Source organism: Ruditapes philippinarum, unplaced genomic scaffold (genome assembly GCF_026571515.1).
Source record: "Ruditapes philippinarum isolate M1 unplaced genomic scaffold, ASM2657151v2 ctg19_1_1_1_1, whole genome shotgun sequence".
NCBI lineage: Eukaryota > Metazoa > Mollusca > Bivalvia > Venerida > Veneridae > Ruditapes > Ruditapes philippinarum.
The window spans coordinates 195,966-217,046 of NW_026854201.1; the positions used below are offsets into that span (position 1 = coordinate 195,966).

The following is a 21,081-nucleotide window of genomic DNA, read 5'->3' on the forward strand; positions in this document are numbered from 1 at the left end:
GTCCGAAACTTAACCCTTACCATGCTAAATATCTTAAATGGACTTGTCCATCATTTTATCTAGTCAAAACCATTTATTATTTTATGGGGAAATTTTTTCAAATATTTACAAACTGAATAGCGAAAACAGTGCAGACCATGATCAGATGGTATGGAAATGGCTAATCTTGGTCGGCACTGATTGCTTGGGCAGAATATTTTGCCACTTGCGGGGTAATAGGAAAAAAGACAAAAAAAGAAATTATAATTTACTACAAATTAAGTTTGTTTGTGAGGTAAGCTTCAACTGTACTTCGGTCAGAATCAGGTCGACAATTAACAGTTGTTCCTGTAGCAACACTGACCAGCGTATTTTAGTGTAAAATAGAGAAAAAAATACCTAAAGAAAATCCAAAACGGCTAAATTGAAAATGTTGCAGGCTCGGTTTAATATGAAAATGGTGACATTTTGAATTTAGAAACATCCGTAGATGTGTTCATACGGCTGTTATCATGGAACCTTCAATGTGACACTAAGTGCCATTCCATGAAAAGCGGTGTATGGTCCCCAAGTAAAAGAATGCGTTTGCCCTAAACGAGAAAACAATGGGCGACACTAAACAAGAACTAAACAATTTGTAACTCACAACTTCTCAACATCTTCTCTTTTGAAACAGCAGTGGAGAATATCGGGAATAAAATACTTATGTTCAGATAATGATATATAACAGAGGATAGGGTCTAAAAATGCTAATGAACCAAAATATAATTTAATTAAGTCTATTGTTACTTTGAGCAAATTTCTTTATTTGCATATGGAAAAAACATTACTCAATGGCAATAATAAAAACAAAATAAGAATAAACAAATACAAAACTTAAAATCACCCACAATTTTTAAAGGAAATTCCACACAAACTAAAACATGTGATAATATTAGGAAATAGTTATTTTTTAATCCTTCCTCTAAGATGTGTGTAAAACATTCTCCTTACTTGTTTTTCAAGACAAAAGTGACTAATTGAACTTTCACAAAAATTAACAAAAATGAGAAATGAAAGTAATACATGTAAACAACAAAATCATAACAAAAAAGAACATAAATCTAAATTAATCTAATTGTTAATACATGTACTTGTATTGCAATTAACAAACTGAAACAAGCACATATGGAAGAGTCTCTCTTTACATAGAAATTAAATGAAGACAAAAAATTTAATAACATTGATATGGGGATTTTTTGTCATTGCTGAAACAAAGTGATTTAGAAACATGTCTCTTCAGAGGGCAAATGTGTAAAATTATTCTATGATAGACATGTCCTCTGCACACAAGAAAAAAATAATCTTATATCCCAACTCCTGTCATCAAAGTATTGGTGGAGGATAAGGGTGGGGTGGTGGGGTGATAAAAAGTAAAATATTTCCAAGTATAGTAATATGGAATGCAACTCTATAAACACCAAACAATCCAGCCCCCCACTCCCACAAAAATATATACAACAGAACAGCACTAGGTCTGTATAAGTAAAATATATACATGTACAGGGAAGGCAACAATATAAACATAGTAGATATAATAACTTTGACAGCAAAAAGATAAAAAAAACATTGACAGCATTTTCTAAATAAATTTAAGCTATAAAGGATCAATTGAGAAACACTTTTTTCTGAACATGATATTCTCAAATTTCAAAAGCAAACGAAATAGAAATGTCACAATTAGTAAATTTTCTCAATAATCTTTCATAAACATTGTGACATTTGTTTTAATATGACATAATTAATTAATAAAAAGACATCAATGTAATGAAATAAAAAATAATTCTATGACAACATTCAGTGTACCCCTGCTTAAGCTAATACCTGAGTTTGTTTTCAATTGAACATCTTTGAAAAAATAATTGTTAATGGAAGAATCAATTGCTAAAATATATTCTCATTTATTGTCAATATAAAAAATATAATCATAAAAGAGCCTGTAGTTTTTGATGATGAAAAAAGAAACATCTTCAAATATTTCCAATTGTTATTAACATAGCACCAAATTTCTTGAAATAATACAGTGAAACCTTGCTAAATTGACACCATTGTGACCGTACTATCTCTGGTTAGATCAGAAAAGTGTCTTCATAAGAATGGTGCCTATATTTTTGCATTCTTGGTATAATGTTTTAATCTGGGATTTATAATCTGTCAGAGATTAACTAAGTTATGGACCAGAAACAAATTACAAATTTCATCCACGACCTTTCACCTCTATGTGTGACCTTCACCTTTGACCTTTGAGTCAGCTAGTTTTGGTTTAACAAGACTCTACTACATATTAATGATACATGATTGGCAAGTAATCAACAGTTGATAATGATGACAGTGAACATGATTTTAATTTTGATTGTACACATTATAATTATTTTTTTAAAAGTACATATTAGGTACATATATATTATAGTCATGAAAAACAAAATGAACTGTAAAATTTGAAAAAGCAAGTACATGTATCTAAAAATTGGTTTGATAAAATTGATAAACAGCTAATATGGGAAAAGTACATAATCAAGAAAACCAACAAAGAGTGTTATATTTCGTTCATCATTAGCTTCAACATTTTAACGAATAAAATACAATGTATAATTTTGTTGAAAATTCTTTCACAAACGTCTTTTCCAGACGTCTTTCCTTTTTCATATTACATAGATTAAACTTGGCCTTGAAATGTCTTTGTAACATGGGTAATCTTAAGAGATTAAGCAATTTATCATTATATTTAGATAGTCAATAAAAAATAAATGTAGAAAATAAAGATGGAGAACTAAACTTAATCTCGAAGAAGTTTCACATTTTGTCATGTATTGTTTGTAAACCACACTAAAAAATGTTCAAATTTTGTCTTGTAGGCTGTCGGAATCCAGCATATCTTTCAAACATGCAAATCAGCTGGACACTGCTGTAAACTTATTTTTAAACTGTTGTAAATCTTATAAACTAAGGCAATAGCAACCCCATAATATTAAGAATGAGATAGATCTACTTGTTCCATGAGATATTGATCATATTGGAAAGTTTATCATAGAAATATATATAGAAATAAGAGAATGGCACAATAAAATATACCACTGATGGAATATGCAAATTAAATCTGAGACATGTAATACATTATAGATAACATTAAAATACTGCTACTAACAAGTGTAACTGTTGAACTCTTCAGCAGTTTTGTTGTCATGACGATGACCCCTGACCTCTGTGCCTGTAACAGTATTCGGACCCACTGGAACAGCCTAGTCTACATGGAATGCCTGCCTTGGTAAATCCCTGACACATTGAGCGATTACTAGATGTGGACATTCTAAAATACAGAGAAATATCATAAATTTTTCAATGCATGAATGGTCTAAGGGTCCATCAACTCTGTTAATGCATGTGTTAATTTAAAAATTACAAGGTCTCATTTAAGAAAAATGAAAATCTCATCACCAAAGTTTCAAAGATAGAGGAGCATAATGTGTTTCCATATACAAACATATAAAATAAATCCTTGTGATGTAGATTTAATGTATCTTTAACCCACACTTGGTTTTCAAACCTTTGGGCACAATTTTCTGTCTACCACGGCCTTTTTCATCTAAAATGCCATACAGAATTTATTTTGAACAAGATTTGGCACTATGTTATGATCTTTGGCCAATAATGCATTAAAAAACTTACTGCACATATCAACTGGGGACTATTTGTTTGTTGGTCTGATTTATATGCCAAGTTTAACACATTTTTGTTCATACCATAGTATCTCAGGAGCAAACAAGAACAGCTAATAGAAAGTGTTGTTTACTATATGCTACTATTTTATTTTATCCATGAAATATGGTGCTATATCAGTGAAATATATTTCATATTTTTTAAAAATAAATATGAAATATAAATATGAAAGTGGGCGGAGTCAAAACTCATATTTATTTTAAGGGACTTTTTGTTTGAAAAATTTGATAAATACAAAACAACTTTTGCTGAATTTTGTTTTGAGCACTATCTAGAATGATAGAAAATGGTCTAACTAAGAAAATAAATCCAAACACCAGTATCTTTAATTCAGTCATTAATGCTGTACAGATGTTTAAAGAGTTGTTTATGTGACGTCACAATGTAGCGCTAAATATCGCGTGCAAAACAAGACAATAATTATATTACTGCGCGCTGTACAATTGCAGTTGCGTAACAAGCAAGGGGTTCGTAACAATTTTTCTTTGATAATGAAATTAAATAAAAAGGTTATTTTTTCGTTTTCTTGAAATATGGTATATATCTCACTCAACATGACATAATGCCACATATTTTCACTCGCCATCCCGGCTCAAGAAAGAATGTAGCATTTTATCATGTTTCGTGATAATATATTCCATATTTCAAGAAAAACGAAAAAATATCTTCTTAATATCGGAAATATTCATTGTATTTTGAATCACAACAAATTGTACCTTAACAGATTGAACGACTTGGAAATATATAAATAACATTTGTACCTGGAGGAAGACCGTTGTGGTGTAGAATGTCTGTAACGAGGTGCCGCACTGCTAGTATTATCTGGTGTCTCAAAATCACCACCTAGCGATGAATTCTCCTCTAAATTCTCTAAATATCTTTGAACTTTTGCCACATTTTCTTTCTAAAATAAAAGTCAAACACACAAGTGTATATAATATTTGTATTTTTTGATTATCTGTTTAAAATTGCATTTGTATACAAAGGGCAACAACTCCTCCTCAAGTGCTACAACTTCTACAGATAAAATACTATAAGGAAGACAATCATCACTTATATTGTATAAAACAGTTTACAAAGACGTGAGCTAAAATTAATTCAAATATTTGCAGTCTTAAAGGCACTTTGCTTTCTTTGCAGTCTTAAAGGCACTTAGCTTTCTGTACCATTTGATGTATGTCTTAACAAATAACTTGTGTTCAGATCATTCATTTTTCCAGTACAATTATTTCAATAGTAATCAAATAATGTAGAGTTTATATGCCTTTAACACAAATCTGACTAAGGAGCACACAAACAATAGCTGTCAGTAGGACAATTTGCTTGACTATTCTCAGTGCTTGATAGTAAATCAATATCCTGGATAATGTAAAATTTTTGAAGTTCTAAACAGTCCATAATTCTGTCAAAATCCATGGACCTTGAAAAGTCACCTTGTAATAGACTCTCAATTAAGTGTATGGAGTGTATGGAGTTTCCCTGCAGTAGTTTTTGAGATACCTACTTGCACGCAAATCTTAACCAACATGTGACGGCAACCCCTTGGTTTCATTGGTATTATAGCTCTCTCTAATCTCCAAATAGACCAGCTTAAAAGTTCAAATGATAAATTCTAACACAACCAACATTTTTTCCTTATTGAACATAGGAGAACCGAAAGTGTGTGATAATTATGCAACAAAATCCCTGTGGACGTTCTATATTTAGACTTGTGATGTAATCATTATACATGTGACGTAACCACTTAAAATGAGACACGCTCAAAATTAGAATGGAAACAAATCAGGCACAATTTAGCTTAATATCAGGTATGATAGCATTTATTTCTTGATGTTGTGTTAGAATCACAATAGTATATCCATATAAATGATTTTATTGCTTGATAACGTCACTGTTTCTCATTCAAATGCACATCATTATATCATTCGGGCTACGCTCCCATGATATAATTCCTCGCATCTGAACTCCAAACAGTGATGTTATTGAGCGATAAACTCATTGTTTGGGATAAATTATTTCTTAAGTAATCAAGTAGATAAAGACTGAAAAGATCATAATGAAGCACCGAATACAATAATTTAACATACAGCTGTGGAGGAGTCGGCTCGCACTTGTTCCGGTCTCCTGTAAGGTGTGAATGCACTGGTGGATGGCTGAGGCTCTCTAAAGTGATTCCTTGGAGTTGAATTACTTCCCCTTGGCATAAAGTTACCTTTCCCTTGTAAACCACTCTCATTTACTGCAAAGATTTTTTTAAATTTTAATTTCAACTATAGACAAATTGCTTAAGATGTTCACAAAATAAATAATATTGCATGTACATGTATCAATATTTTATTTGAACATTTATATCACAAACTCTAGCAGCTAAAAATAGCTGTCTAGTTTTCTAAATAGCAACAAGATCAAGACAACATCTGCTTTATCTTGACAAATCAATAATCGAAACTCTTATTGCTGTGGGTCAGAAATACATCATGGATACTGGGATGCAATTTCACATGATAAAACTGTTTCTATTCAACTTTGTAAAAGTGGGTTTGTTGTCCGAGAGAGCCCACAAAATGTTTGAAATAATGCCCGGAGTAACACATGAGGTATACCTCTAAAAGTTAAGTTAAAAATATCTGAAAAATGTCTTTAAAAGTGTCAGTGGACATTTAAGCATTAATAGTGTTTCAAAGACAAAAACCATTTAGCTAAAAAGACAAATTATTTACTCACATGAATTATACAATCTACTGAGGTTGGTTGTCAGCTGCCTCATCTCTACAGGTGATAAAGGTGTAACATGAGGGGTACCAGCACTTGTAGTTGTTGTATCAGGAAACTGGTTCTCATCATCTTCATCTGAGTGCTGTTCCATACCAGGAGCAGTAAGGGAACCAGACACAAATGGAGGATCTGACCTTGACTTGACCTTGTGACGTCTGCTCCACCAAATGTAAATCCAATTAACTGTAACAGGAAATAGTCTCATAGGATAATTTTTTGTGTCTTTACATAATCATACTGAAAATACATCTTGTTTTTTAACTATTAAATGACACTAAAAGAATTAACAAGAGGGCCATTCTGGCCATTGATCGCTCATCTGAGTCCCATTGAGAGTTGTTTTTTTTACCCAAGATGCATGACTTACCAGTATCTAATTTTTGTAGTGGTCCACAAGGCACTGCTAAATACTTAATATCCAATCTCTAAGCCAGTGGTTTCAGACAAGCATATATAAAATGTGTTTCCTACACGAGTCTTTATAAACACAGTGATCCCAAAAACACAGCTTAAGTACTGTAACCAAAGGGGCATGATATATATATGTAAAAACTTGTAGGCGAATACGAGGACATCTTTTATACCAAATATTCTTGACTCTGTCAGCATTGTAGTTTTTGAAGGTTTCTCATACAGGTCTATGTAACAAAACGCTTTTTGCTCAGGTGAGCTTAAAACTGAAATAAAGAACTTTTTTTGCCTGGGTCAACTTACCTAAGCAGACAATGAACAAAAAGAGGGATATTGAGGCAAAGTCAAGACTCTGATTATACTGGATCTCCATGGACGCGTTCAATGCAACCAATACAAACAGGATTAAACGAGTCGCTGCTGGCGTCTGTAGGAATGAGGCCGTCAGTGCCGCAAACAGGAAGTAGCCAATATGTAACGCTCCACATGTTAGTATTGACAATTTGTCATCTGAAATACATGATGTTTGATAAAATACTGGAATTTATTAATACAAGAGAACATCCTATTTTAAACAAGGTATTATTCAAATATTACAAATTTATTTAAATATTCAAATTTTTTACTGTCATTTTACATAACAAGTTCCCATTTATTTTCACAAAAATATTTCTTGCCTAACACATTTACATTTAGATCTTTTATCAAATAGGCAACAATTTATTGTTGACATTAAGCAAAGAGACTGCCAAATCTTAGTTAGCTAGCTGGATAGTTTGAAAGTTGCTCATGGTGACAAACAAATGTCTGCGGCAGGATTTGAACCAACAGTCCGGAGAGGCAAGCAATTTGACCGTTACCACTAGGCTATTAGTGGCACCTTGAATAGTAACACAATAAAACAAACCTGCCATATGAAGCAGTGTTGAGAACCAGTTTATTTTCTCATCCAGGTGGTTCTGCATCACATTAACTGTCGACAGGAGGTGAGAAACTGTCGCATTTATCCTCATCATGTTCTCGTACATACGTTCGTAGTTACTTAACATTTCCTCGTGGTTCTTCACCAAATGTGCAGAACTTTCATCTAAATTATAAAATAAACGCTTCTGTCATGTAGATCTTTAATAGCTGTGTTCAAACTTTTGTGTCAACAACCAGAAATACAATAATTATCCTCGTGCCACTTTTCTTTTAACATATAAACAAAACTTGCTAAAATAAGAATAACACATTTAAATCTTTTATATAAAAACACCTTAAATTACTAAAATACTGTTCCAAATTCAATGGAAGGATAGTTAATTTACACAAATATTGTTTTTTGTTGTGTTGGTTATGATGAACCAATACTGAAAATGTCATACAAGGATTTTCCAAATGACTGGTGGAGCAAGACCTCAGATGCCCCTCTGTGAAGTATTTAAGACATGAACAGACTCCTGAGTAGAACCAATAACATAACATAGGCCAGTTTGATAGCTTCCTCACATAAAAGAAGACCAAAGTCCCTGGCAGGATTCGTACCCACAGTGCTGAGTGACAAGTGGTTGAAAATCAACTACCTTAACTATTCTTGCATATCAGACTGGTGTCTCCATTAGTTTTACCCATGCCTGATATTTCCTGTGGCAATGGGGGGGGGGGGGGTGCCAGATGAGTCGCTTCAATACAATGGCATTCTTAGGTTGACGTAAATTCGCCCTTATGAATGAACTTGTAATTTCATATGCTGAGAAAATAGATACGGGTGTAATAATTAATAACATAAATTTCCATTGTAAATTGTTTTTTAAGGTTAAGAATTTATTAAGATATGATGGAATATGGTAAAATATGCAAGAAGAAATATCTGATATGTTTTCGGTTCAGATTGAAATTTCTGTCCTTCAGGATCCCGTCCATGGGCGAGTCCCCTTAGGTTAGATATTCCGATCTGAACCGCAACGTTTGACAGGTATTATAACTCTGTCACAAATGTCCCAACAATACAAGTAAGATTTAACAAAACAAAAATAAAATACCAAGTTTGTTCAAGGCATCGTGTGATTTTTTCTGTATATTTGTGAGATCTTTAAGTATTTTCTCATGGCTATCAAGCTGTGTGTTCTCTTGCCTTTGTAACTGGTTTGTAGCCTCGTCTATAATAAAATACACATGTAAATGTAACATTTATATATATATATTTCTCTGGTTACATTGTAAAGAACCATGGCAACTACGTAGCACTCATTTAAATATTCAATACCACTTTGGATATGAGCATGTAATTTATGAGAATATGGAATATATAACTAATGTTTTGAAAAGTCACACTAGCTTAATGTGTAGGTCTACATCACATTAGCACAGTTGGTTAAGTGATTGCCTAATACAAGAGAAGCCTGTTGTTTGAGCCCTTCTGTTACCATGGGTTTGTCTTCATTCTATTCTATTCTATTGGAGTGTTTGCATAAATATCTACATGGATGTGAGAAAACTCATTTTGTATTGTATTTTACTTAACTGAAATGACATTTACTGTTAATGTTTAATGACTGAATTGCAGCTGCGGTTTTGGTTTTACAATATGTCGGATGTGCAGAAATAACAAATACATAGTTTATCCTATTATACTGTGCTATTACACTCATTATAATTTAAATTATTTCATAGACACAAAGTAAATCTAAACAGAATCAATTCTGACTGTGTATATCTCACAATCTTTACTGAAAATTTATCAAGATTAATATAACTGTGGACATTGACCATATAATCAGTATACAATTGACAGGTTAAAAAAATAAAACAATTCCCAAACAACGAAACTGTAACAAAACTGTTTTATTAGTTATTTGAACATGTGATAAACATGTATTTGAACATGTGATTAACATGTGCAAAGAAAACGTTTTTAACTTAATTTAAGTTAATAGATAATGTAGAAAACACATGCCAATAACTGCTAGAACTGACACCTTTGCAACAATCTGACAAAACTTCAGATTTCCTTATTTTTACATGCAACCAGTATAGAGCCAGACCAGTGTGCATATCAATGCAGTCCACAATAAAAGCTTGGCTCTGTACTTTTGGCTGATCAACTTATCCTTTTAATGACAAAAAAAAAAATAAAAAAAAATGTGCCTATGCCACCAGTATAAAGCCAGGTCAACATGTGGTTTTATGCATTCTACCAAGGCTCTTTTCTGTTAGATGCTCAATTTAAGCATTTGGATCTTGAAATCCCTTACAATGCAAATAGACCATTCCAAATTTAACCATGGGCAAGTCCATTATACAAATTCAGCAGGGTATTTAAAGGATTTACTGAACTTAGCTCAATATGAAAGAAACCATTTTATACAACGTATGTGCCAATGTTTTACTTGATGCATTGCTATATTTACTGAAAAGATTGATTTAACAATGTTAGTATAAATTAGTTAAATTAATAGTAAAGTGACATGCAAAATGTACACCCATCTATAATATGAAGATGAAAGTTCTATTAAACATTTTTTTATTTCAAGGAGACGTGTGCAAAATTGCCGAGCCAAATAAAAAATAGATTTTAAGAAAATGCAGTAATAATTGTAATGCAGAATTTTATTTGTTAAATTCAAATAAAAAGAGCAAATTATTATCAACAGATGTACATCACACTTACTTGCAGATCCATTGCCTTTAGTCAAAACCATACAGATATAGTCTTTATACCATGTGTATATTTGTTATGTAATTTAGTCATGAACATTTTAAATACTTTGTGTTTTTTTGTTTTACGGCACAACAACACAATTTAGGTCATATGATGCCGAAACAGGAAAGATGATTTTGGTTAACTTCAGGAGTTACAAACTTGAAGCAACACCAGGGGTCAAAACCACTTAACCCGCTGGAGCAAAGAGATGCATATACTACAGTACTTCAAACCAATTAAGTTGCATCTTACAACCATGCAGAGATACATGTAAACAGTGGCTGCAATTCTAAAGCCTGAACACTTAAAGGCAAACTCTCAGCCACAAGACCCTATAACATGTAGAGAAACTGATAGCGAACAGCATTGATCCTGATCAGACTGCGTGGATGCGCAGGCTGGTCTGGATCCATGTTGGTCGCAAACCCATTACGTTGGTTTTGTCATGATGCGGCATAAATGGTAATAAGCAATTTACCCAAATCAATGCCTATAAATTCTGATAAAGAATTAATGGCTCAAGTAAATGAAAAAAATTTTTTTTTTTTTTTCATCAATTGAAGATATTTGTTTGTTTTCATGTTACAAATGAACACTGTGGACACCTCATTAGAACCATTGACCATCTGTAAGCTAGCTGGACAACAAAATACTCTGTTTTTATGATGATTTAAACAATTAGTGGTCACAACATGTTTGAGTTACTGTCAATTTGTGTCAAATTAGAACATTCGCTCTACTGGTGGCAACTGATTCCACCTATGCCACCAGTGCAGACCAAGATCAGCGCCCACATTCATGGTCTGTACTGTTCACTATTCAGACATTCTTCTCTTAGAAATGACAAATGGTTTAGTCCATTAAAATATATGTGGGGGGGATAAATGTTAAGAAAATCAAATCAGGAATATGTTAATGTTATGTGTTTTAAATCTGCTTTTGTATAAATGTTTTGAATTTCAGTAATTGGTATCTTGGTATTTTCCTATGACCTGTAACAGCTAGCTGCCCTTATACATACATGTACCTTATACATACATGTATAGAATATTTTTTCTGTATACCTCATCTGTTCCAGCTAGATTGATGGATAATGGAGCCTTATGCCTACAATTATAAACGTCCTTACCTAATTTTGATCTTATATTTTCAGTTAAATCTGCCAATTCCTTGTTTCCTGTAGCAATCATGGCTTTTTCATGTTTTAATTCTTCCATGTTGGAATGGATTTGAGACAGGACACTGTCCTGGGACATTTTCAATGTTTGTTGGTTACCAATCAAGTCTTTCTGGCTCTCGTACAATTCACGTACAGTATGTGTGGTCATTTGATGTAGTTGCTCCTGACCAGACTATAAATAAACATTGTACATCAATAACAGGGTTTTCATTTTTATCTGAGGCAAAGTTGCGCAATGCTAAAGAAAACAAAACATTTTGCAAAAAGTCAAGGTTGATATTTTAATCTAAGGGCTGAATATACAACTGATTTTAACAACATTTAACAACATTTAACCAATGATATAGACCACCAATCTGAAAACCCTGAATAATTACTGTGATCTCACAATTTAGAGGTAGTCCAAATTTTTAACCAATAAAATTTTCTAAGTCACTATAGCTTTACTGGCAAATGAAATACCTGCAGCTGATCACTTGATTTTCTGAAAATTACAATGAATAAATATCAAGTGGAATAATTCTTTTATTCTCAATCTAGGGAATAAAATTGAAAAACAACTAATTGAGGAATTGAATGTGCTTTCATTATTTTTTGGATTTTAAATACCTATTTAGGTTTGTAGATATTGGGACCCTGACTACATTATTATCTTACATCTCACCCGCAACCGGAATCATTTGCTCCCACATGGTGTTACTATACAGAGATTGTACTGTATTTTCTACAAAATTTATCAAACATTTTTCAACTAACTAAAAAGGTTGAGCTTTAAAACTCCTTGTTACCTGAAGTTGTTGTAAATATTCTAACTGTCCATGTGCCTGTGACATCAGTTGATTTACTGTGATCTCTGTCAACTTGCGGAACTGTTGGTGCTGGGTGGCGTAGCAAAGAGCTCGCGCTCGATTGTTCACTATCTGGTACCCATTCCAAGTTGTACCATCCATATCTTTTGTACATTCTGCCAGAGTCTATAATGGGAACCAATACAACAAAATAATTAAATTCAAAAATTAAATGTAAAGACCTATGTTTTTTTCATTTGACTATTCACATTTAAAATTGCTTACTTTTGGAACATGCAAAAATATCTGAAATAGTACAAAAGGTACAAAACAAATTTGCTAGAATGAAACAGAATTTATCTATCTATCACATAAAGAATTATTAATTGACACAAATTCTTAGTATTGTAGATTTCACTGTGACATGCATAACTATATATCTTTTATGACTAAGATTAAAGAGGATTTGTAACTATACAAGCATCATCAGAAAAACAATAAACATGTCTTAAGTAGCAGCTCCAGAAGTTCTTTCCTAATTTAATTGTATATTCACATATTATATCTTCTTTTATTCAATTGTTTATAAAAAACTTATTCCTTACATCGTATATATGCTATAAGAAACCTTTGATATAGCATACAAAAAGTCATGGTCTTGACATGTTTGCTATATACGAGTTTCACTGTATACAACAATGGGTGAGGAAAATAAACACTGGTACAGCAAAGTTGACATAACCAGTGAACAATGTAAATACCATTCCATCCGTGCATTTATAGGTTGGTCTTTTCTCTACAGTAGTTTGACAATTAAACAACTGTACAGACAACTTGCCAAGTTCTTCATCTGATAGTTCTCCACATCGTTTCTTCAACTTGTAAATTACCTGAAATATCAAAATTTATAAGAGCTGCGTCACGACAAAACCAACATAATGGGTTTGCAACCAGCATGGATCCAGAACAGCCTGCGCATCCGCGCAGTCTGATCAGGATCCATGCTGTTCGCTATCAGTTTCTTTACTTGTTATAGGGTCTGTAAGTGAACAGCATGGATCCTGATCAGACTGCGTGGATGCGTAGGCTGGTCTGGATCCATGCTGGTCGCAAACACATTATGTTAGTTTTGTCATGACGCGGCTCAATTATGGAGTACATGTACCTACTTTTTAAGACAAGAAGACAGCATGCTGGACTATTCCCTGTTCTTGTTCATAAAACACAAGTCTGGTTAATGTAGTATTTTGTATGTTAAAAAGGGCCATAATTCTGTTTAAACTCATGTAAGAGTTATTAACCTTGGATAGTAACCTCCTATTATGCTCTCAAATATGGTATGTGAATGAAGTTTGCACTCATTCCCTTTAGCAGTTATGGAGATACCAGCTTACATGCAAAAACTTAACAAAGAATTTTAAGTTACAAAAATATGCAAATAAAACAAATCAGAATTAAAGGATTTGTGCCAAATATGTTAGATAGCCACAGAGAACAAGCTTTTCAACCCAATCCTTTCAGTTTAGAAAATAACCAAAGTGTGATGCTGAAGCCGAGTACAATAGCTCTCCATATTTTTCAAATAGTTGAGCTAAATATGACATACCTACAACTGTAATATAATATTACTTTTCTCTGATGCATTTTCTTATGCATTTTTTTGGACAATCTTATTAAAGTGGAGCTTCTAAATAAATTTTCAAGGAGGCAATGGTTACACAAATGCATTAATGGTTATTTAGAATTGCAAAACCAAACAAGCCTTAGAACTTTTTGACATTAATATCAATGGATACACACACTTCTTAGTTTATATAACTATTGTACATTGGTAAACTGTTCTTTAATTACAAAATCACTTCTAAATAACATAGCTCTGGAGTGCGGGTAACTAATACCTGCACTCCAGTTAACACACTGTGCATGTATATGTATACGATTTAACTCTGACACATTTTCTACAGAAAGGTCCCCAAACTATGATAAAAGTGTATATTAACATTATGCTTATTGCATAATTATATCAATATCCTGACATTTATACATAAAAAAGTGAAAATAATGATTATGAGCAACAAGAGCTGTCACAGGAGACAGCGAAGCTCGACTATTCAAATACTGGACGCAGTAAGGAAGACAAAACTATGAAAGAAAAAATCAATTATGATATAAATATATTTCTTATTATAACAAGAAGTTATAGTTGTAAGCATAAATTCCATTTACAAGGGGGAAAAATTCTGGAAATAGTCACACTAGAGTTATGGACATTGTCACACAACATGTGTGTAATTATAACAAATATATATTTATGAAGTTTGAAGAAGATACCTTAAAAACTTAAAAGTAAAGAAGTTATAATATTTCTTAATGAAAATTCAAAGTTCAAAGGGAGATAAATCTGAAAATATTGCATCAAGAGTTAAGAACCTTGTCACATAAGATTTGGTTGATGATAAGGAATATGTATTTGAAGTTTGAGGTAGATACCTTTAAAACTACATAGTCATAGTAAGAATAACATATTTCAAGTAAATAAATCTAAGTTAATGGTGAATTAATTCTTGCAATATTGGTGCTAGAGTTATGAACCATGTCACATAAGATGTGGTTAATGATAAGGAACATACATTTGAAATATTTAGTTGATCCCTTAAGAAACAAGAGGGCCATGATGGCCCTCACCTGTATATAGCCCCCCACCCCCACATAAGATGTTTCATGCTAAACATCTAAGCTCTAGCTCATTGGGCTTTTTAAAAGAAGATTTTTTTAAGTTTTTACTATACAATTATAGTTAAAAACAATGACACCCCTGGGACGGGGCCAGTTTTGACCCCAGGGCTTTTATTTGAACAAACTTTGTAGACACTCACTAGAAGATGTTTCATGCTTAATATCTAAACTCTAGCTATTTGGGTTTTTTCAAAGAAGATTTTAAGTTTTTGCTATATATACACATATAAGGAAAATCAATGACCCACGGGGCGGGGCCAATTTTGACCCCAGGGCTTTTATTTGAACAAACTTGGTAGACACCTATTAGAACATGTTTGATGCTAAATATCTTAGCTCTAGCTATTTGAGTTCTTTAAAAGAAGATTTTTTAAGTTTTTACTATATGCATATAGGGAAAATCAATGACCCCCTGGGGCGGGGCCAATTTTGACCCCAGGGCTTTTATTTGAACAAACTTGGTAGACACCCATAAGAAGATGTTTCATGCTAAACATCTAAGCTCTAGCTCATTGGGCTTTTTAAAAGAAGATTTTTTTAAGTTTTTACTATACACATATAGTTAAAAACAATGACACCCCTGGGGCGGGGCCAGTTTTGACCCCAGGGCTTTTATTTGAACAAACTTTGTAGACACTTACTAGAAGATGTTTCATGCTTAATATCTAAACTCTAGCTATTTGGGTTTTTTCAAAGAAGATTTTAAGTTTTTACTATAAAACAATGACACCCCTGGGGCGAGGCCAGTTTTGACCCCAGGGCTTTTATTTAAACAAACTTTGTAGACACTTACTAGAAGATGTTTCATGCTTAATATCTAAACTCTAGCTATTTGGGTTTTTTCAAAGAAGATTTTAAGTTTTTGCTATACACATATAAGGAAAATCAATGACCCCTGGGGCGGGGCCAATTTTGACCCCAGGGCTTTTATTTGAACAAACTTTGTAGACACTCACTAGAAGATGTTTCATGCTTAATATCTAAACTCTAGCTATTTGGGTTTTTTCAAAGAAGATTTTTTAAGTTTTTGCTATACACATATAAGGAAAATCAATGACCCCCGGGGCGGGGCCAATTTTGACCCCAGGGCTTTTATTTGAACAAACTTGGTAGACACCTATTAGAACATGTTTGATGCTTAATATCTTAGCTCTAGCTCTTTGAGTTCTTTAAAAAAAGATTTTTTAAGTTTTTACTATACATGTATGCATATAGGGAAAATCAATGACCCCCTGGGGCGGGGCCAATTTTGTCCCCAGGGCTTTTATTTGAACAAACTTGGTAGACACCCATAAGAACATGTTTGATGCTAAATATCTTAGCTCTAGCTCTTTGAGTTCTTTAAAAGAAGATTTTTTAAGTTTTTACTATATGCATATAGGGAAAATCAATGACCCTCGGAGGGCCAATTTTGACCCCAGGGCTTTTATTTGAACAAACTTGGTAGACACTTACTAGAAGATTTTTCATGCAAAATATCTTAGCTCTAGCTCTTAGGGTTCCTTTAAAGAAGATATTTAAAGTTTTTTCTTTCGGTTGCCATGGCAACCAGAGTTCTGCATGGAATTAAATTCTTTGAACAATTTTTAAAGGTGACCACCAAAGGAACATTCCTGTGAAGTTTGGATGAAATTGGCCTAGTGGTTTATGAGCAGATGTCATTTAAAGTAAAAGTTTACGGACGGACGACGGTCGGAGGGACGCCGGACGGACGCCGGACGAAAAGCGATCACAAAAGCTCACCCTGTCACTTTGTGACAGGTGAGCTAATAAAGAAGTAACAGTAAACAAGAGGGCCATGATGGCCCTTAGGTCGCTCATCTGTATATAGGCCCTCAGAGCAGGGCCAGTTTAAACCCAGGGCTTTTATTTGAACAAACTTGGAAGACACCCATTAGAAGATGTTTCATGATGTTAAGTTTTTTACTACACACATTTCATGAAAAACAATGACCTTCTTCCCTTCCCCCCCCCCCCCCCCCTCCCCGGCAGGGCCAATTTTATCCCAACAGCTTTTATTTTAACAAACTTTGTAGACACCCATAAGAAGATGTTTCATGCTAAACATCTAAGCTCTAGCTCATTCGGTTTTTTAAAAGAAGATTTTTTAAGTTTTTACTATACACATATAGTTAAAAACAATGACACACCTGGGGCAGGGCCAGTTTTGACCCCAGGGCTTTTATTTGAACAAACATTGTGGACACTTACTAGAAGATGTTTCATGCTTAATATCTAAACTCTAGCTATTTGGGTTTTTTCAAAGAAGATTTTTAAGTTTTTGCTATACACATATAAGGAAAATCAATGACCCCCGGGGCGGGGCCAATTTTGACCCCAGGGCTTTTATTTGGACAAACTTTGTAGACACTCACTAGAAGATGTTTCATGCTTAATATCTAAACTCTAGCTATTTTGGTTTCTTCAAAGAAGATTTTTTAAGTTTTTGCTATACACATATAAGGAAAATCAATGACCCCCGGGACGGGGCCAATTTTGACGCGAGGACTTTTAATTGAACAAACTTGGTAGACACCCATAAGAACATGTTTCATGCTAAATATCTTAGCTCTAGCTCTTTGAGTTCTTTAAAAGAAGATTTTTTAAGTTTTTACTATATGCATATAAGGAAAATCAATGATCCCCTGGGGCGGAGCCAATTTTGACCCCAGGGCTTTTATTTGAACAAACTTGGTAAACACTCATTTGAAGATGTTTCGTGCCAAATATCTAAGCTCTAGCTCCTTGGGTTTTTTAAAAGAAGATATTTAAAGTTTTTTCTTTCGGTTGCCATGGCAACCAGAGTTCTGCATGGAATTAAATTCTTTGAACAATTTTTAAAGGTGACCACCAAAGGAACATTCCTGTGAAGTTTGGATGAAACTGGCTTAGTGGTTTATGAGGAGATGTCATTTGAAGTAAAAGTTTACGGATGGACGCTGGACGGACGGACGCCGGACGAAAAGCGACCCTGTCACTGAGTGACAGGTGAGCTAAAAATAATATTTTTAAGGAACATTCTTAGTTGAAGGGGAGATAAATCTGAAAATATTGGTGCTAGAGTTATGAACATTGTCACATAAGATTGGGTTGATGATAAGGAACATAATTTGAAGTTTGAAGTTGATACCTTATGAAACGAAAAAGTTATAGTGAAAAATATTTTACTGCACCAAAACTTTAATCTGAAATCTGGACGTGGACGCCTGGACGAGGACAGCTCTCCATATACTTTGTATAGTCAAGCTAAAAACTGTATAGTACATCAAAATTCAAATAGATTGTTTTCGTTCAGTTTTTGTAACTTTGACACAAAATTAAAAGTATATATTAGAGCCCAATATTTTTGGTAAAATTCTTCTACTGTAAAAACTTAAACCATGCAGTTAAATTGTTTAACAAGTAAGATGGGGCATCCATGGCCGTGTGGTTACGCCCGTTAAGGTCTTTGACTTTCTAACCACTGTGGGTTTGAATCCCAATCTGGACTTTGGATTCCTTCATGTGAGGAACCTATCCAGTTACCTTATGGAACATTGGTGGTTCGACTCAGGTGCCAGTCTGTGCATTATTTCAGGCATGAATGGGCACCTGTCTTAGGTCTTTCACCACCAGTAGAGCTTGAAAATGGCTATATATGATCTAAACTGTGTTAGTGTGACGTAAAATCCAACAAAAAAAACCCAAAAACAAGTAAGACAATCCTTGTTTGGATATGTTGTTCTTCCCTTCCTCTTTTAACTTCCTGTATCTTCTATAAGTATAATATAAAGATGTTAATATTTAAACTGTTAAACTTTTTCTAAATGTTTTAAAAATGTGCATTTCGGGAAAAATTTCCTGATTTAAAATGTTAAAAAAATAAAAATTTTTCATTCTATAAATTAAAAATATGTTTTATTAAAAGGGATAAAACCTATATTATTAGTAGATCTGTATTTAAATGTTTAAAGTTTTTTATTGACAGTTGACAAGGATGGGGCAGTCCTAGTCCAACTAATTAGACTTGTCAAAGAGACATCAAGATAATTTTGGACGGGGATGTCTTTTTGACAGTATGAGAATAAAGTTTGTAAAATGTGTCAAACCGTTCATGCTGAATTCAATAGGCTAGACCAGGCCGGGTCTGACCTAGTCCAAAATATGTAGACATAAACCGTGGAAGCAAATTTGATCATAATTTGGTCAAATTTGTTTTAATTCGTATTTGCCGATAAATGTAAAACTCTAAAAACAGAAAATGCAAAGTCTTTCAATGAAGACTAGGCCTGACCCTCCAAATTATCTGATAAATTGTCTGTGTAATTGTAAATATCTAGACAAACAACAGGGGTCTAGTACACATATTTTTCTTACAATATTGTTGCAAGCATCTAATTCTGACATATTTTCAAAAACATCCTTCAGCTGGAGAAACTTTTCGTCTGTTGTTTGAACCTCAAACTTCACACCATTTGTTCTCACAACTGGAGTTTCTGGACTGTCATCTGAGTTAAAGCCCCAAAGCCACTCAAGAAATGCTTCAGATGGATGGAAACTTAGCAGACCAGTAAAAACAAATAAGGTCAACAAGATAGAAAATGAAGAATAATGCATTTTGGTTTAAAACTAGCATTAAAATGCAAGTTTAGACACTTTCGATATTCAAACCATGGTTCAAAACATTTGCACCGTATTTACGTTTTATTTTAAATTTTATGAAAATTGGTCCAGTAAGCTGATTGAACACCCCTAATAGTGCTGCAAATAGACTCAAATAACTCGCTTATTTAGGGGAGTAACTGGTCCCCAATCATAAACAGGGGGTTTCATATACCAAAATGTTCGGTTGGGTCCCTAGATTACGAAATAGGATTTTATTTTTGCCATAAGTGCTGGCGGACTAAGAAATCCAAGATGGCGTCCAAGATGGCCGCCAAAAATATGAAAATAATCATTTATTACTTATTACTTAAATTTGCAAGCATTAACTTTTTAAAAAAGTTGTTTTTTTAAACATTTTGATATTAAATATATTTATTAAATTTAGTTTTAGTATCTACTAATAATGTTAGTAGAATTTTTATAATAAAAACCGATAATTAAGGCTAACTTTTTTCTAAATTGCTGTTTTTTTTTAAATATGTGCTTTACATTTTCTATTTTTTCTTGCATTCAATAATGATTTTGTTCCTTATGACTGATTTACAGGAAACAACCTTTTAACAAACAAAAATGTGCCCAATGAAAGTTATCATTTTAGTAATTTTTTTAAGATAAATGTGTTTTTAAGTGGGTGGGGTAAAATGGTAATTTTATTAAAATTTTAAAAATACTTCAGATTACTTTATATTGACTGTCTAAAAGACTTTGAATCTACTCCTTATCACATATTTCAGAGTCATTGCTCAATAGACAATGCCTAGTTGTGAAATATGAGGAAAATACATGTTTTTTTTTTTCAATTTAAAACCTGTGACTTAATGTTTTAACAGTCAATTTTTGCACTTTCTTTCTTTTCCCTCAAAATATTTTATACATATAAATTCTTTCTGGCATATTTTATCAGTAAATAAAACATTGAGAATTTGGTTTTCTTTCCAAAACGTGTTCTACTTTAATTGTCATTTAAGTATGTAACTGAGTGGATGGGGGTACAAACGCTTAACGTCTGTGGTATTAAATCAAGATCGAACTTCCCAGAATTTATAGATTTAGTATCAAACTATGATATTTTTTGTTGTACAGAATGTAAAATTGCAAACTATGATGAAATAAACATTGATAATTAT

General features: G+C 33.1%; 1 protein-coding gene across 1 annotated transcript; it reads right to left on the reverse strand.

Moving 5' to 3' along the window:
• Positions 1 to 761: 761 nt before the first annotated feature.
• Positions 762 to 19,982, reverse strand: LOC132739394 (protein brambleberry-like). The gene is made up of 11 exons (XM_060727089.1): positions 19,667 to 19,982; positions 13,336 to 13,464; positions 12,575 to 12,760; positions 11,736 to 11,958; positions 8,946 to 9,062; positions 7,829 to 8,008; positions 7,225 to 7,431; positions 6,460 to 6,693; positions 5,823 to 5,974; positions 4,497 to 4,639; positions 762 to 3,325 (listed from the first exon to the last, which is right to left on the reverse strand). Exons 1-11 carry the CDS (start codon positions 19,904 to 19,906, stop codon positions 3,199 to 3,201), a joined length of 1,938 nt encoding a protein of 645 aa, XP_060583072.1. The 5' UTR covers positions 19,907 to 19,982; the 3' UTR covers positions 762 to 3,198.
• Positions 19,983 to 21,081: the final 1,099 nt, after the last annotated feature.

What these genes read in the sequence shown, in the direction of transcription:
- LOC132739394 (XM_060727089.1), bottom strand. Translation starts at nt 19,906, where the DNA reads ATGCATTATTCTTCATTTTCTATCTTGTTGACCTTATTTGTTTTTACT. An exon ending in CGATGCCTTGAACAAACTTG is followed by an intron (nt 8,009 to 8,945) that starts GTATTTTATTTT and finishes TTTATAATTTAG; the next exon opens with ATGAAAGTTCTGCACATTTG. An exon ending in CCACAACGGTCTTCCTCCAG is followed by an intron (nt 3,326 to 4,496) that starts GTACAAATGTTA and finishes TCTGTATTTTAG; the next exon opens with AATGTCCACATCTAGTAATC.